General features: G+C 36.7%; 1 protein-coding gene across 1 annotated transcript in view; it reads right to left on the reverse strand.

Annotated features, from left to right (window-relative positions):
* VWA8 (von Willebrand factor A domain containing 8) overlaps window positions 1-14762 on the reverse strand; it is a 468998-nt gene that overhangs the window by 270010 nt on the left and 184226 nt on the right. Inside the window, exons 15-16 of the mRNA XM_053563447.1 lie at window positions 8681-8849; window positions 5727-5804 (exon numbers count right to left, since the gene is read on the reverse strand). Coding sequence (XP_053419422.1) covers window positions 5727-5804; window positions 8681-8849 — 247 coding nt within the window. The remainder of the gene's footprint in view (window positions 1-5726; window positions 5805-8680; window positions 8850-14762) is intronic.

The following is a 14762-nucleotide window of genomic DNA, read 5'->3' on the forward strand; positions in this document are numbered from 1 at the left end:
GATTTTCATCACACTAGTTAACATAGCCTTCCTGGCATTTTCTTAGTTATTTTGCTAAGACATTTACATTCCACATTTACCAAGTTTTACAATACCCTTGTAAGATGCACCACAGGTGTAATCCCATCAATCTCCCTCCCTCTACCCCCCTCCCCTTCCCTCCCCACCCTTTCCCCCTACCCCCATTCTTAGGTTGTAACTGGGTAATAGCTTTCATGTGAAGGTCCTAAATTAGTTTCATAGTAGGGGTGAGTACATTGGGTACTTTTTCTTCCATTCTTGAGACACTTTACTAAGAAGAATATGTTCCAGCTCCATCCATGTAAACATGAAAGAGGTATAGTCTCCATCTTTCTTTAAGACTGCATAGTATTCCTTGGTGTACATATACCACAATTTATTAATCCATTTGTGGATTGATGGGCATTTGGGCTTTTTCCATGACTTAGCAATTGTGAATAGGGCTGCAATAAACATTCTGGTACAAATATCTTTATTATGATTTGATTTTTGGTCTTCTGGGTCCATGCCCAGTAGGGGAATTGCAGGATTGAATGGCAGGTCTATTTTTAGATCTCTGAGTGTTCTCCATATATCTTTCCAAAAGGAATGTATTAATTTGCATTCCCACCAGCAGTGCAAAAGTGTTCCCTTTTCTCCACATCCACGCCAACATCTCTGGTCTTGAGATTTTTGTGATATAGGCTAGTCTCACTGGAGTTAGATGATATCTCAAAGTAGTTTTGATTTGAATTTCTCTGATGCTTAAAGATGATGAGCATTTTTTCATATGTCTGAAGGCCGCGCGCCTGTCTTCTTCAAAGAAGTTTCTCTTCAAGTCCCTTGCCCAGCCTGCGATGGGATCCCTTGTTCTTTTCTTGCTAATTTGAGTTTGAGTTCTCTGTGGATTCTAGTTATTAAACCTTTGTCGGAGACATAACCTGCAAATATCTTCTCCCATTCTGAGGGCTGTTTGTTTGCTTTACTCACTATGTTCTTGGCTGTGCAGAAGCTTTTTAGTTTGATCAAGTCCCAATAGTGTATTTTTGAAGCTGCTTCAATTGCCCAGGGGGGTCATTCTCATAAAAAACACGCCCAGCCCAATTTCTTCAAGGGTTTTCCCTACACTCTCTTCTAGTATTTTTATAGTTTCATGTCTTAAGTTTAAATCTTTAATCCAGTGAGAGTCTATCTTGGTTAATGGTAAAAGGTGTGGGTCCAGTTTCAGTCTTCTACAGGTTGCCAGCCAGTTCACCCAGCACCATTCGAATAGCCAAGACATTACTCAAAAATAAAAACAAAGCAGGAGGTATCACACTACCAGACCTCAGACTATACTACAAATCGATAGTGATCAAAACAGCATGGTATTGGCACAAAAACAGAGAAGTAGATGTCTGGAACAGAATAGAGAACCAAGAGATGAATCCACCTACTTACCGTTATTTAATCTTTGACAAGCCAATTAAAAACATTCAATGGGGAAAAGATTCCCTATTTAACAAATGGTGCTGGGTGAACTGGCTGGCAACCTGTAGAAGACTGAAACTGGACCCATACCTTTTACCATTTATTTCATGAGTCGGGGTCTCACTGTCAACTCAGGCGAGTCTCAAACTCCTGAGCTCAAGCAATTCTCCCTCCTCAGCCTCCCACAGTGCTGAGATTACAGGCGTGAGCCACCGCACCCGGCACAATAAATATTTCTTGACTTAAACTTGAAAGCTGTTGAAATTTTTTTAGCTGCAAACATAATGCCATGGTAGAGTGTACAGGCTTTGGAATCAGACAAATCAGGCTTCCATGTATTAGCTGTGTTAACTTGGCAAATTACTTAACTTCTCCAAGCCTCAGTTTCCTCACCTTTAAAATGGCAATAATAATGCTCTCATCTTTAAGGCTGCTGTGAAGATTAAATTAGAAAATGATTCTAAAGTTCTCAGCATGGGTCAGATACATACAGGTGGTCAACAAATGGCTCCAATTATTATTAAATAAGTCTCTTCAAAAATGAAAAACTCTAACAGAGGAAAGGAATGGGATCTACACATTAACATAAAGGTAATAAATCATATTATTATTGGCTTAATTCCTAACTTAGAACATCCACGTTATAAGACAGTGATTTTTACTAAAAAACAGAGAAGAGAAGCACTTTTGAAGCAACTGGACTTTTGGGAGGGCAGACCAAGCCAGGGCCCAATGTCATAGAGTTTGAGGAGGGCAGTAACGTGGTACTGAACACTTGAGGGACAGGAGACGGGGGCTCTATGGAATTAACAAGAAGTGCAGGATGGATAAGGGGAGAATGCCAACAACACTCTGTACGTTTGCTTACTGCAAAGTTTCGCCTAAGGTCATCTCTGTATGCCCCAAGGAAGAAAAAAGAATTGATTTCTCCTTCCTTGTGTATTTCAGAGCCCATAAGACGTTAGTCTGCTGTTATTAGCATTATATTTCCTCTGGCAACTAGGTTGGGAGCATAACTACTATAGCATATCCTTTTTTCTATTAAAAAATACATTCTAAGTTTCAAAGAATTCATTTACAAGCAAACATTTGGTCCATCCTTGTTTTTCAGTAAATTAGCATTTCAGACATGGAGATGATATTTAAATATTACAAACCAAAAATGACAATTTAAAGTAGCATGTAATTTTTTTTGAGACAGAGTCTTAACCTGTCGCCCTGGGTAGAGAGCCATGGCATTGCAGCTCACAGCAATCTCAAACTCCTGGGCTTAAGTGATTCTCTTGCCTCAGCCTCCCAAGTACGGGGGACTACAGCGCGTGCCACAACATCCAGCTATTTTTTTTTGTTGCAGCTATCATTGTTTTTTTTTCAGCTGGCTCAGGCCAGTTTGAACCCGCCAGCCTTGGTGTACGTGGCTAGTGCCCGACCCACTGAGCTACAGGTGCCACCAAAAGTAGCATGTAATTTAATACTAAAAAATGGAGCTGTTGACAGCTACTACTGTAGGGGCTTGAGATGTTCAAGTGGGCAGGAGAAATGCTATGATCAAAGGGATAAAAGCAAAAGGAACAGAAATCATGTAGAATTCATGATAGGGTCCTGCTAGATTTGTTATCGAATAATAAAGACCTGTGGGCTCAGTGGCTATAGCTCAGTGTTTAGAGCACTGGCCACATACACCAAGGCAGGTGAGTTCGAACCCAGCCCAGGCCTGCTGAACAATAATGACAAGAACAACAACAAAAAACAGCCAGGCATTGTGGCAGGCACCTGTAGTCCCAGCTACTTGGGAGGCTGAGGCAACAGAATCACTGGGCCTAAGAGTTTGAGGTTGCTGTGAGCTGTGACATCACAGCACTCTACCAAGGGTGACATAGTGAGACTCTGTCAAAAAAAATAAAAAGATAAAGTAAAACAAAATAAAATAAAATCCTGTGAATGACACTCTGAGGAATCCTACAGGCAATATGACTTTTCTTAATGTGCAAAACAATAAAATGATTTTAGAATAAGATTATTACTGGCCTAATATCCTAACTTAAATCTGAAGCAGTATGTAAAGTAGTTGAAGGACAGAGCAGGAAACAAAAAGCTACCTCAATAGCCTGGCTGGGAAAGGCTAAAGTCCCATACTAAAGTTATGGCAACAAGAATAGAAAGGACGCAACAAGAGTTTCGGGGATTGGCAACTGACTGAATATGAGAAAGAAGGAAGAACTGAGGGTAAGATTCGGCCAGTATGATTAAAAGTATTGAAAGTTAAATATGACTCAGAAATTCCCAGGGTATTCCCAGAAATTCCCAGAAATTCTAGGGTACAAAATTCTAATCTTCAGTATGATACATTTCATTCCTGTGATCAGAAAGGATTTCTAATGAATTTGAAGAACACCAACTCTCCTAGTTGATAGCACAAATGCTTTGCAATAATATCCAGGGTCAAAAAAAATCAGAGCTAAGTTTTATGTTGAGCCATTTAAGTGTTGAATAAAGGGTTTGGTAATCTCTGCTCTCACATTATCATTAATTAAAAACTGAGAATGTAGTTTAATTTAAAATTTTCTAACATATTTAACATTTATAATATAAAATTAAATTTCTAACTACAGTTTTATCTGGCAAAAAAAAAACCCTGTGAGAATTTGAAGCACATTTCCTTAGTTACCATGGTTATACAGTTTAAGAGCATACCTCAAAGGGTTTTTCATTCTAGCATGATTATTAATACCTCAGATTATAAATATAAAAGTTCTCATCAGAATTATAAAAAATTATTTTCTTTTATTCCTCTTAACACATTGACTGCCATGCTAGAAAAAATTTTTTTCTGAGGCCCTGCATGGCTCCCAAGGTACTCAAATTAAAGAGGCATATGAGTTATAAGCTTCATGAGGCACTAGCTCAAAACCAGCATGAGTTACATACACCTTACATGGCACTTAAGTGTTACAGAATTATTTCTTTCATGAAAATATAACATCTTCTCAGGGAGAGAAAACTCTGGGGCCAATCTATTAATTTAATTTTAATCAATTTATTCATTCATTCATAAATGATTTAAATGTCTACCACGTGCTAGGCACCAGGCTGGGAAATGGGAATCAATGAATGAGCAAGACCTATCCTCAGAGGCACTAGTGTGTTCAAGGAACAACAAAAGTACTGTATAGCTGAAAAGAATAAGTGAGAAAGTAATTGGAGTTGAGGTCCCAGAGGAAATTAATAGGGAACCTGTGACAGCTAGACAATGGTTCCCCACAATGCTATCCACATCCTAATCTCTGGAATCTGTCAATGTTACTTTCCATGGCAAAATGGACTTTGCACATTAAATTACATTAAATTAAATGAAGGAGTTTGAGATGAGATTTTCTTGGATTATTGGTAATTTGTTACAACCACAGGTAATTAATAGGAAGATGAATGTCAAGAGGACATAACAATATTCCAAGAGAAAGATGATGAAATTCAATCCTAGGACAATTACTGACAATAGGTAAGAGAACAGATGAAATACTGGGAAGCTAAATTGGTGCGATTTGCTTTTCAGATTTTTCAGTAGGAAAGCAAGGAATCAACAATGATTTGGGGAATTTAGCAGATACATATTAGCAAGGTCAAGAAATTAAATCAGGACTAGGAATAAACCTAAAAGGAAAAGATAGTTTAATTATATAAGATATGTGAATTTATAATCATATCAGAGTATTATGTCGAAAAGTGAAAGAAACTAAAATTTATTACATAGCCATCAAGGAGGCAATTCTTTACAGATATTTGTATAATTAATCATTGAGACCTTTTTATGAGGTAGAGAGCACTGTTCCCATTTTACAGATGAGAACACTATGACTCAGTTAAAGAGTGATGGCCCTTTAGCTTTCCAATATGCCATCTTGGAATGGAAAAATGATAATCAATTAAAAAAGAGAAATGTGAAGCTGAAGATAACTTGGAGATGGCACTTGAAGCTGTAAGAATAGATGATACCACTCAGCAAAGGAGATAGGAAAGAGAGCAGAACCCCCAGGAATACCAAGCACTCCTCTAGAGCTTCATGGTGTTTTCCATCATATGAGCCAGGACAATTAAGAAGGCATAATAAAATCACTGAAATCACAGTAAAACATATATATAGCATAAGCTACAATATACCAGCTTAAAGAAATGATTTTAAATCACTGAACTCTTAGAAAATAAAGCAACAGCACATCTATTGAATAGAAAATCCCGTGGGAAAAGCCCAGACTTACTGTTGGATCTTGTGTCTCTCTGAGTTTATGTGTAAATGATAATAATTTATCCAAAGCTTCTTGAGGCATATTTGGGACCTATTTTATTGAAGAATTAAAGAAAAACAGAAAGAATAAATTGGGATATTTGGTCAATCAACCAGAAACTATAACTACTTATACTTAACTATAACTACATTTTTACAGAGTTCTATTATGAGTTACATGTTTAACTCATGGTAAGTTGCTTATTTGACTTCTCAGGAAACACTGAAACCCCCACTTCCTCTTTAAAAATCAGGTAACTAAAACAAAGTCACTCTTTATTTTTTTTTATTATTATTAAATCATAGCTGTGTACATTAATGCGATCATGGGGCACCATACACTGGTTTTATAGACCGTTTGACACATTTTCTTCTTCTATTTTTTTTTTTTTGTAGAGACAGAGTTTCACTTTATTGCCCTGGTAGAGTGTTGTGGCGTCACACAGCTCACAGCAACCTCCAACTCCTGGGCTTAGGCGATTCTCCTGCCTCAGCCTCCCGAGTAGCTGGGACTACAGGCACCCACCACAACGCCCAGCTATTTTTTTGTTGCAGTTTGGCCGGGGCTGGGTTTGAACCCGCCACCCTCGGTACATGGGGCCGGCGCCCTGCTTACTGAGCCACAGGCACCACCCTGTTTGACACATTTTCATCACACTGGTTAGCATAGCCTTCCTGGCATTTTCTTAGTTATTGTGTTAAGACATTTACATTCTGCATTTACTAAGTTTCACATGTCCCCTTGTAAGATGCACTGCAGGTGTAATCCCACCAATCACCCTCCCTCCGCCCATCTCCCCCTCCCTCCCCTCCCTTACTCCTTTCCCCCTATTCTTAGGTTATAACTAGGTTATAGCTTTCATGTGAAAGCCATAAATTAGTTTCATAGTAGGGCTGAGTACATTGGATACTTTTTCTTCCATTCTTGAGATACTTTACTAAGAAGAATATGTTCCAGCTCCATCCATGTAAACATGAAAGAGGTAAAGTCTCCATCTTTCTTTAAGGCTGCATAATATTCCATGGTGTACATATACCACAATTTATTAATCCATTTGTGGATCAATGGGCACTTGGGCTTTTTCCATGACTTAGCAATTATGAATTCTACCAGCAGCAGAAAAGTGAAAGGATGTACTAAGTCAATTAGAAAGCGGCATATCGTGTACCCATAAGGAACTTTTCATATATTACCATTTCCTGTTTTGTTAGGTTCAATGTTATATATATGCATTAATTTAAGCATTTTATTACTGAAATCAAATTCCTTTATATAGTAGCAATCTTACATATATGTCTACAAAGTGCCATAGGGAACCCTGTGTAAAAGAATGGATACTCCAGGTGTCCACTTTTCCCAAAATACGTACTTGAGGAGTGTGATCAATATATTGGTGAATTCTGAAAAGAAGTCTCCCCAAAACACACATTGCTTCCAACTATAACAAACTTTTAATTAAGTATTTAATTAAAGAGTAAGCAATTTTTATTTAAACAATAACAAATTTAAGGTTTACATTTTAGAAGAGCAGAAAGAGATATTAGAACAATGACTGTGATAATGTGACCATTTCCAAAAAACATACTACTCAGAGTTTCTTTGATCATTGAAGTAATTTGAACTTTTTAAAATTCTAAGTTCAATTTTATACACACTTCATCTTATTTTTTCTTTTAATCAATCCTGTGATGTAATAGGTAGAATTATTCTCATTTTCAGAAAAACTATGAGTGATTTACCCAAACTCTGGAAGCTAACACACGAGTAAGTAGTGGATCTAACATTTAGAGCTGAAGTGTTGACCTCTAAAGCCTATGCCCTTATTCACAATCATGCTCACAAGACCTAAAATTAATTAGTTTATTCTGGTATTTCAAAAGGAGTGGGTACATATCCGTTAAACATTAATAATTAGTGATCTAGAATAGCAACATCTAATAGATTTTTCTGTGTGCTATCTGATCAGGTAGCCAAAATCGCCCATATGACTACTGAGCACTTGAAATATAACTGATGAACAAAATTTTTTAATTTGATTTAATGTGGCTAGTACTACTGCAGTGAACAGTGTAGTTTTAGAACTCCAAGAATACTAAAAACACAATGTTTGATTACGGTACACATTGAAATAATAGATCACACACAAACTAGAAGCCACCAGATGACTGATGAGGTAAATACAGGATACTTTACAGTCCTGAGAAATCAAGACTGCTTAGAATGTTCTATCAGGTTTAGGAAACAATAATATATCTGGTTTCCCATTATCGCAAGAACTTAAAATATAATCATTGGCTGAATATTAAAAGGAAAGGAATTCCAAAACTTCTCTCCATGAGGCGAGATAGCCTACATCCCTGCTTCTCCATGTATGTTCCCCAGACAGCAGAATGAGCACTACCTGAGAACTTGTTAGAAACATAAATTTCCATGTACCTTCCTACACCTACTGATTCAAAATCTATGAGGATGGAACCCTCTTCAAGACCACTAGATAATTCTGAAAAAACCTCGAGATCAGTAGTGTCCAACCTTTTATTTTTTCTCTGCTGCAGAATAGAAGCACAAGACTTGCCTTGGGCCACACATTAAATACACAAATACTAACGTTAGTGAGCAAAACAAAAGGTCCCTGTATACTTATGATATATGACATTACAGAGCAAGAACAGTCCTCAAAAAATTATGCATGCCGTCCATGAGCCGCAGGTTGGACACTTGTGAAGATAATCCTAGATGATGTTAAGCCCTCTAGATGATTCTGAAAACTGTTAAAGTTTGAGAACCACTGCCTTATACCATTATATGAGGAAATTTTGGAGCAAATGGAAAGAAAAAGAAATGTCTAACTCTGTTCCAGCATATATCAGAGTACCTTAAAAAGAGAACAGCTGTGGAAAATAGGTTAGAGCTGGCCTTATTCTTACCATTTCCTTAATCACTTGGATTTCTTCACTTTTGACAAGCGGTTTCATATAATGGAAAAAGAACATGGTTAAGAATTCTGGTCCCAGCCACTGCTGTGTGGTGCTTCCAGTAACAGGGGGCTCTGCCAAGGCAATGATTCTGAAGGAAGGGTGGATAGAAAAAATGGATCTAAAAGGGAAAAAAATAAGAAAACATAAGTTTTCATGTTAGAAATTAGGTCATGACAGCTGAAGCCCAGGCAATGATAAGGCTACCAACGTCAAAGTTATTAACCAAAGAATAGGCTTTGGGGAAAAAAAAAAAGGTCAAGATCGTCTAAGAATCTAAGACAAGCAAAATAATTGTCTATTGCTAATAAATGTTGAACCGTATTTACTTATAAAACTCCACCCCAGCACAAACCATTTCTTTTGAAATGTTCTTATGCCTACAACAAATTTTCCCCATAGTCTCCTTAAAACAATTTCCTATCCAGTTCATGTTCATTATATAGATCCTCTTTATTTATTTAAAATACCTTCAACATCTCTTATCTTGCAAGAAACCCACTCTATGTCAATCATACAAAGATCAAGAAGAATAATCAGGGTGAGGAGACTTTTTACAGAACAGAAAATTTAAGCAGCATAAGGGGTTAGATGGAATTTAAAATTTAGATTGGCAATAAAAATACTTAGGTCTGTAAAAGGCAGGGAAAAAAATGAACCTTTATATAATTCACACTTTTGTCATTGTATCTTTTTTATAGGAAATGTTATTATTTTTAAAGTGATCTCTTTTAGAAATCTCTACTAGGAAATCTGAGGAAGCATGTAAATACTCTAGGATACATACTGAGAGAGTCTTGTGAAATGACTTGAGTTGTTTTTGAAGGGACTAAAAACCCCTTAACATGATCTAATCAGTGGGTGGTACTGTCAATTCTACTCAAAAAACAAGCAGAAATTTGCTTTTAGAGGGTGACATAGTTCTAAGAGAAAGGATAGATAAAACTCAAACACTTGACAAGATCTTCAGAAAAACAAAACTATAGATATATAACTTGTATTTCACTATTAACTGTTATAAAAGAGCCCAACAGTTAAGTGATTAGGCAGCTAGAATCCCAGGAGGTTAGGACACGTATGCTGAGAATCAGATGAGTACTCTGAAGAGTTAAAACCAAGTGCCATCTATTCAATAAGTCTCAGACTGCATGATCTGTAAGTATAGAGGGCACATCATAATCTGTAAACCAATGAAAAGCAATTTTTAGAAATGGCCATATGAAAAGGCCTAGATGAATTCATAAAAGCTACCTAGTATTATTTCATTTCTTTAGGTAGAAAAAAAAAAAAACAACACTTATTTACAGATGTTCCAGCCAGACCTGGGGGAGCAGTCGGTCCAAAGGCATTGTTCTGAGAAAAGAGGGAAGGATAACAACATAGAAAGTGCCTGTAAGTCATGAGGATAACATGGTCGTTTAGGATTACGAGTAATTAGATAGTCACATAACAAAAACTGGACACAGAAAATCCTATGACAGGACAGCTAAAGAGAGAGGTTATTCCATTTTCCAGTTCTGTTAAGTGGTTTGCTACAATCCAGAAAACTCTGCCCTAAAGCCTCGCAATAGATGTTAGATTCATCCTTGATCCTTTTCTCTCCTGGTTAGGAAAAAAGATAGTGGGGGAGACAGCGCCTGGTTTGACTGTACACAATCAAAACCGCAGATGCAGTTTCTTACCTAAGATACTGACAGACAACAAACCAGGGAAAAAGTCAAAATCCAACAGGCAAGCCAAAAGAGGAAGTCCTTAAACCAACAGATTAGGAAGCAGGTATCACATCTAAGTGGTAAAGTTAGAAGAGCAACTGAAACGAGAGAAAGCTTGATAGTTTAAATTTAAACAAGCTGATGGTTTTTGCCTGGAACATATATGGTCTGTGGCTTGCTTTTCAGTACTGACTCTAGAAGGGGTACTTGAATGAGCAGGCCAAATTTGAAGGAGGCCGTTTCTGAGACTGCTGATGTGTTAGGCAGAGACATGTATGCTGATTACAAAAACAGCCACCAAATTCCTGAATAACAGGATGAGAAGGGCCTTTTTGTTTGCTAGGTGCTCTCCAAAGGCTTCCTTACGTACAAATAGGTCATGTGGAAAGTCATTTCCTGATGGTGTGAGCTAGGTTCCCGAAGATGGACAGTTAGAGAGCGGAGGATCTGCCACGTACATCAGAGCAATTTGACAAACTGGTTAGTAACACAGTCTGAAGAAGTGATGTACAATCAAAGATTATGAAACAAGTGCTATTAAAACTTTAAATCAAGGTTAGTTGAATTTTACTATAATTTTAACAACAGCACAACAAAACAACAAATGAAACTAAAGATATGGCTTAATTACAGATACACAGATATTAACAGATCGAAAAGGCAAAAAGCTTTTAAAAAGATTTTATAAGATCTAAAAAATAAAAGTATTGAGGCCAATATATTTGTGGGGATAAGTAAAAGTTATTTGTTTGTTTTTTGAGACAAGGTGTCATTGCGTTGCCTGGGTGAGAGTGCAGTGGTGCCTCACAGCTCACTGCAACCTCCAACTCCTGGGCTCAAGCAATCCTGTCTCAGCCTCCTGAATATCAGGAACAACAGGTACTAGAGATCCATGCTACCACACCCGGACGATTTTAGTATTTTTTTGTAGAGATGATCTCAAAATAATTAAGCTAAGTGAAAGAAACCAGACAAAAAAGAATAAATACAGTATGATTCCATATACATAAAACTCTAGGAAGTACGTGCCATATATAGTGTCCTGAAGCAGATCCCTGGCAATAGGAGAGAAGGGTGAGAAAGGACAGGAATGGGGAGAACACAGAAGTGTGAGGTTACCTGGGGGATTACAGATGTACAGGCAGTTCCTGAGTTACAAACATTGGACTTAGATACAGCTCGCACTTACAAACAGGGGCTATTACAGTAAGTCTCCAAGTTACAAACATCTGACTGATAATGACTTACACTCAAAACAGAATGTAAGAAAATTTCCTGGGAATTTCAAGTCAGCCTAGAAATGACTTGGGAAATTTTTTTGGAAATGCAGTTACCAAACCATCTTCATCAGTGACTCCAAGACATCCCCTCGAGAGAACTCATGAATTGAGACAAGCTTGCCAGATCTGTTTTGTAAAATCAGGACCTAAGTTAATGGATTTTACTTACCATGCTAATATGGATCATAAGTGTAAGAAAAATATTTTAATTGGTAGGATAAAGAATATTGAAGATAAATCATGGGAAAAAATACACCATAGGTAAATGTACCTGTTCCAACTTACATACAAATCCAAACTACAGAACCAATCTCATTCATAATCCAGAGACGGCCTATATTCATCGTCCTGATTGTGTTGATGGCTTCATAAGTACATATAATCATCAAAAATTATCAAATTGTGCACCTTAAATATATTTAGTTTATTGCAGATCAACAAAGCTTTTAATAAAACAAAAAAATACCTCGATAAACTCCAGTCTTTTGAAGGTAATTAAATGGCACATTTTTGGTATTTGTGTATTAAGGAACATGCAATGATATATAGAAGATTTCTATAAAGACATCAATCATCAACTAGAACAACAGTTTGTAATTGGCCTTCCATACTATAATACTAGTACACACTAACTACACTAGTATACTACAACACTAGTAATTCCATCAGACCCTAGAAATAATACAGCTTTGTACACAACTCATACTTCTCCTTTTTTTTTTCCTTTTTTCCAAGCCAGTCAGCAAACTGCATTAACATATTCCTTATGCATCTTTATACCATCCAACATCTAATGTTATATTTGGAAGAGAACAGATGCTAAATAAATAAGTGTGTATTGCTATTGTTAATAACTATCACTGCAGGAAACTTTTAAAGACCTTTGGTGTCAAGGACAAAGGTAAGTGATAGCGTACAACTCAAATCTATCAAGTATGGAACATAAATGTTTTAACACAATAATTAAGTAAATGAGGTAAGAGCTATTTTAATTAGTTTGCTGTAAGCATTCCAAATTGTATAAAAAACAACACACTGTACCCCACAAATGCAGAAATGTATTCATGATCTATGTGTATATGACTTAATAAAAGGAAAAAAAAAGAACTGAAAATCACGGGAGTCTCACCTGAAAGCTTGCCTAAATCTGATATGGAATAAATTTGTGAGGGAAGGTATAGTCTCTATCAAAAAGATAAACCCACACAACTACAACAGGGACTCTACCTAACAAATGCAAACATTGTACCCTAATTGTTTATACCCTCACATTAATTGGAAAAAAATAAAAAATAAATTAAGAGAAAAGATAGACTCAAAATACACAATAAGCAATTACATCATTCACACGTATAGATTTTAAGTGGTTCTCTGGATACTCTGACCATAAAAATATACAGAATTATTTTCAAAATCAGAATTTACTAAGGTTTTTTGTCTTACAATCAAACATAAAGACCTGAGCATAAAATCCTGATGTATCTTAAATTTTTTTTCCTTTTTTTAAATTAAATCATAGCTGTGTACATTAATGCAATCATGGGGTACTATGCACTAGTTTTATATACAATTGGAAATATTTTCATCACACTGGTTAACATAGCCTTTCTGGCGTATCTTAAATTTTGTTGAAAGTTTCCCCGGCCTAATTTGCTAGCAAAGAGATGCTGAGGTTTCTGGACAGCGAACAGAGAATATTTGCATCCTGTCTTCATACATGGGTAAGAGTAAAAGCAAAAGAGTCCAAAGAATCTGATTAAGGATTGTACTCAAACGTCCAATTACGGTTCTCCACTCAGACTGACAGATTATAAACTGTCTTTAATGTTTGATAGCAACAAATAAAAATAAAATATTCCATAAAAATGTAACATTAGATCATATATAAATATAACTAAGACTAGGCCACTAATCTAGATTGCTTCCCTGAGCTAACAGCAGGAAGGGACACATTTAGCAGCCTATAGTATTTGTACTTCCCCCTTGCCCAAAGAAGTTTTTCTCATCAAAGGAAGCAATTCTATTTTGGTCCTTATTTCCTGAGAGAAAGGCAGGCATGGTATCTGGTGTGTGGTCATCATGCTATTTCTAAACACTATGCTGACAGCATTCTTAGTATATTGCAACAAGAGAAGTCTCTAACATTTGTAAGGGTATGTTAGGCTTGTGATTACCTTTAAAGAATATAAAAGCCTGTAGAACATTCTGTAAATGATCAACGCGTATGATCACGGTGAAGAATTAGAATACAGTGAGGGTCGGCAAAGGAGTTGAATATAATTGTTTGGAAACTGGGTTTCACACTAAAGTCAAAAGGTTTCAATAGCCCACTGCTACCAGCTTCTAATTATGGGACCCTATGCCAATCTGATTTTGCTATCAAAAGGCATCAAACTATTTGTAATTAGTAAGTTCATATAAGGAAATACTCCTAGCTGAGACGGTCACCTAAATTAGATTAATACAATTACCTTTATGGAAGTATTCTATTTAAAAGCAGAACTGAGTCTAGAGGCAAAGAAGCTCTTAAACCTGCCTTAGCCTTAGAAAAGATAGAGGAATATTAGATGAAGGTTTCACAGAAGATGTGAATGTTGAAGAAACAGCAGAAGCTTGCTATACTGATCCTCAAAAGGGAAAATGAGGCTAAAAAAGCAGCCATGGAAAGATACTGGCCTTGAATCCTGTAGCCAATAGAAGCCAGTGAAGGATTTAAACAGTGAAGTGATCAAGTTCATGGATTAGTTACATTAAACTTCTAGACTAGGTGTGTGGAGAGGAAGTGGTTTCATTCACTAAGTTAAGGCAAATAGGAGGTTTGCAGAAACTAGTTCGAAGTTTTTCCAGGACATGTAGGAATCAAATCGCACTTAGAAAACTAAATTGGAAAGAACTTTTTTTTTAATTTTTTTTTTTTTTTGTACAGACAGAGTCTTACTTTAAGGCCCTCAGTAGAGTGCTATGGCGTCACACAGCTCACAGCAACCTCCAACTCCTGGGCTCAAGCGATTCTCCTGCCTCAGCCTCCCGAGTAGCTGGGAC

This window comes from Nycticebus coucang, chromosome 15, assembly GCF_027406575.1.
Source record: "Nycticebus coucang isolate mNycCou1 chromosome 15, mNycCou1.pri, whole genome shotgun sequence".
Classification (NCBI taxonomy): domain Eukaryota; kingdom Metazoa; phylum Chordata; class Mammalia; order Primates; family Lorisidae; genus Nycticebus; species Nycticebus coucang.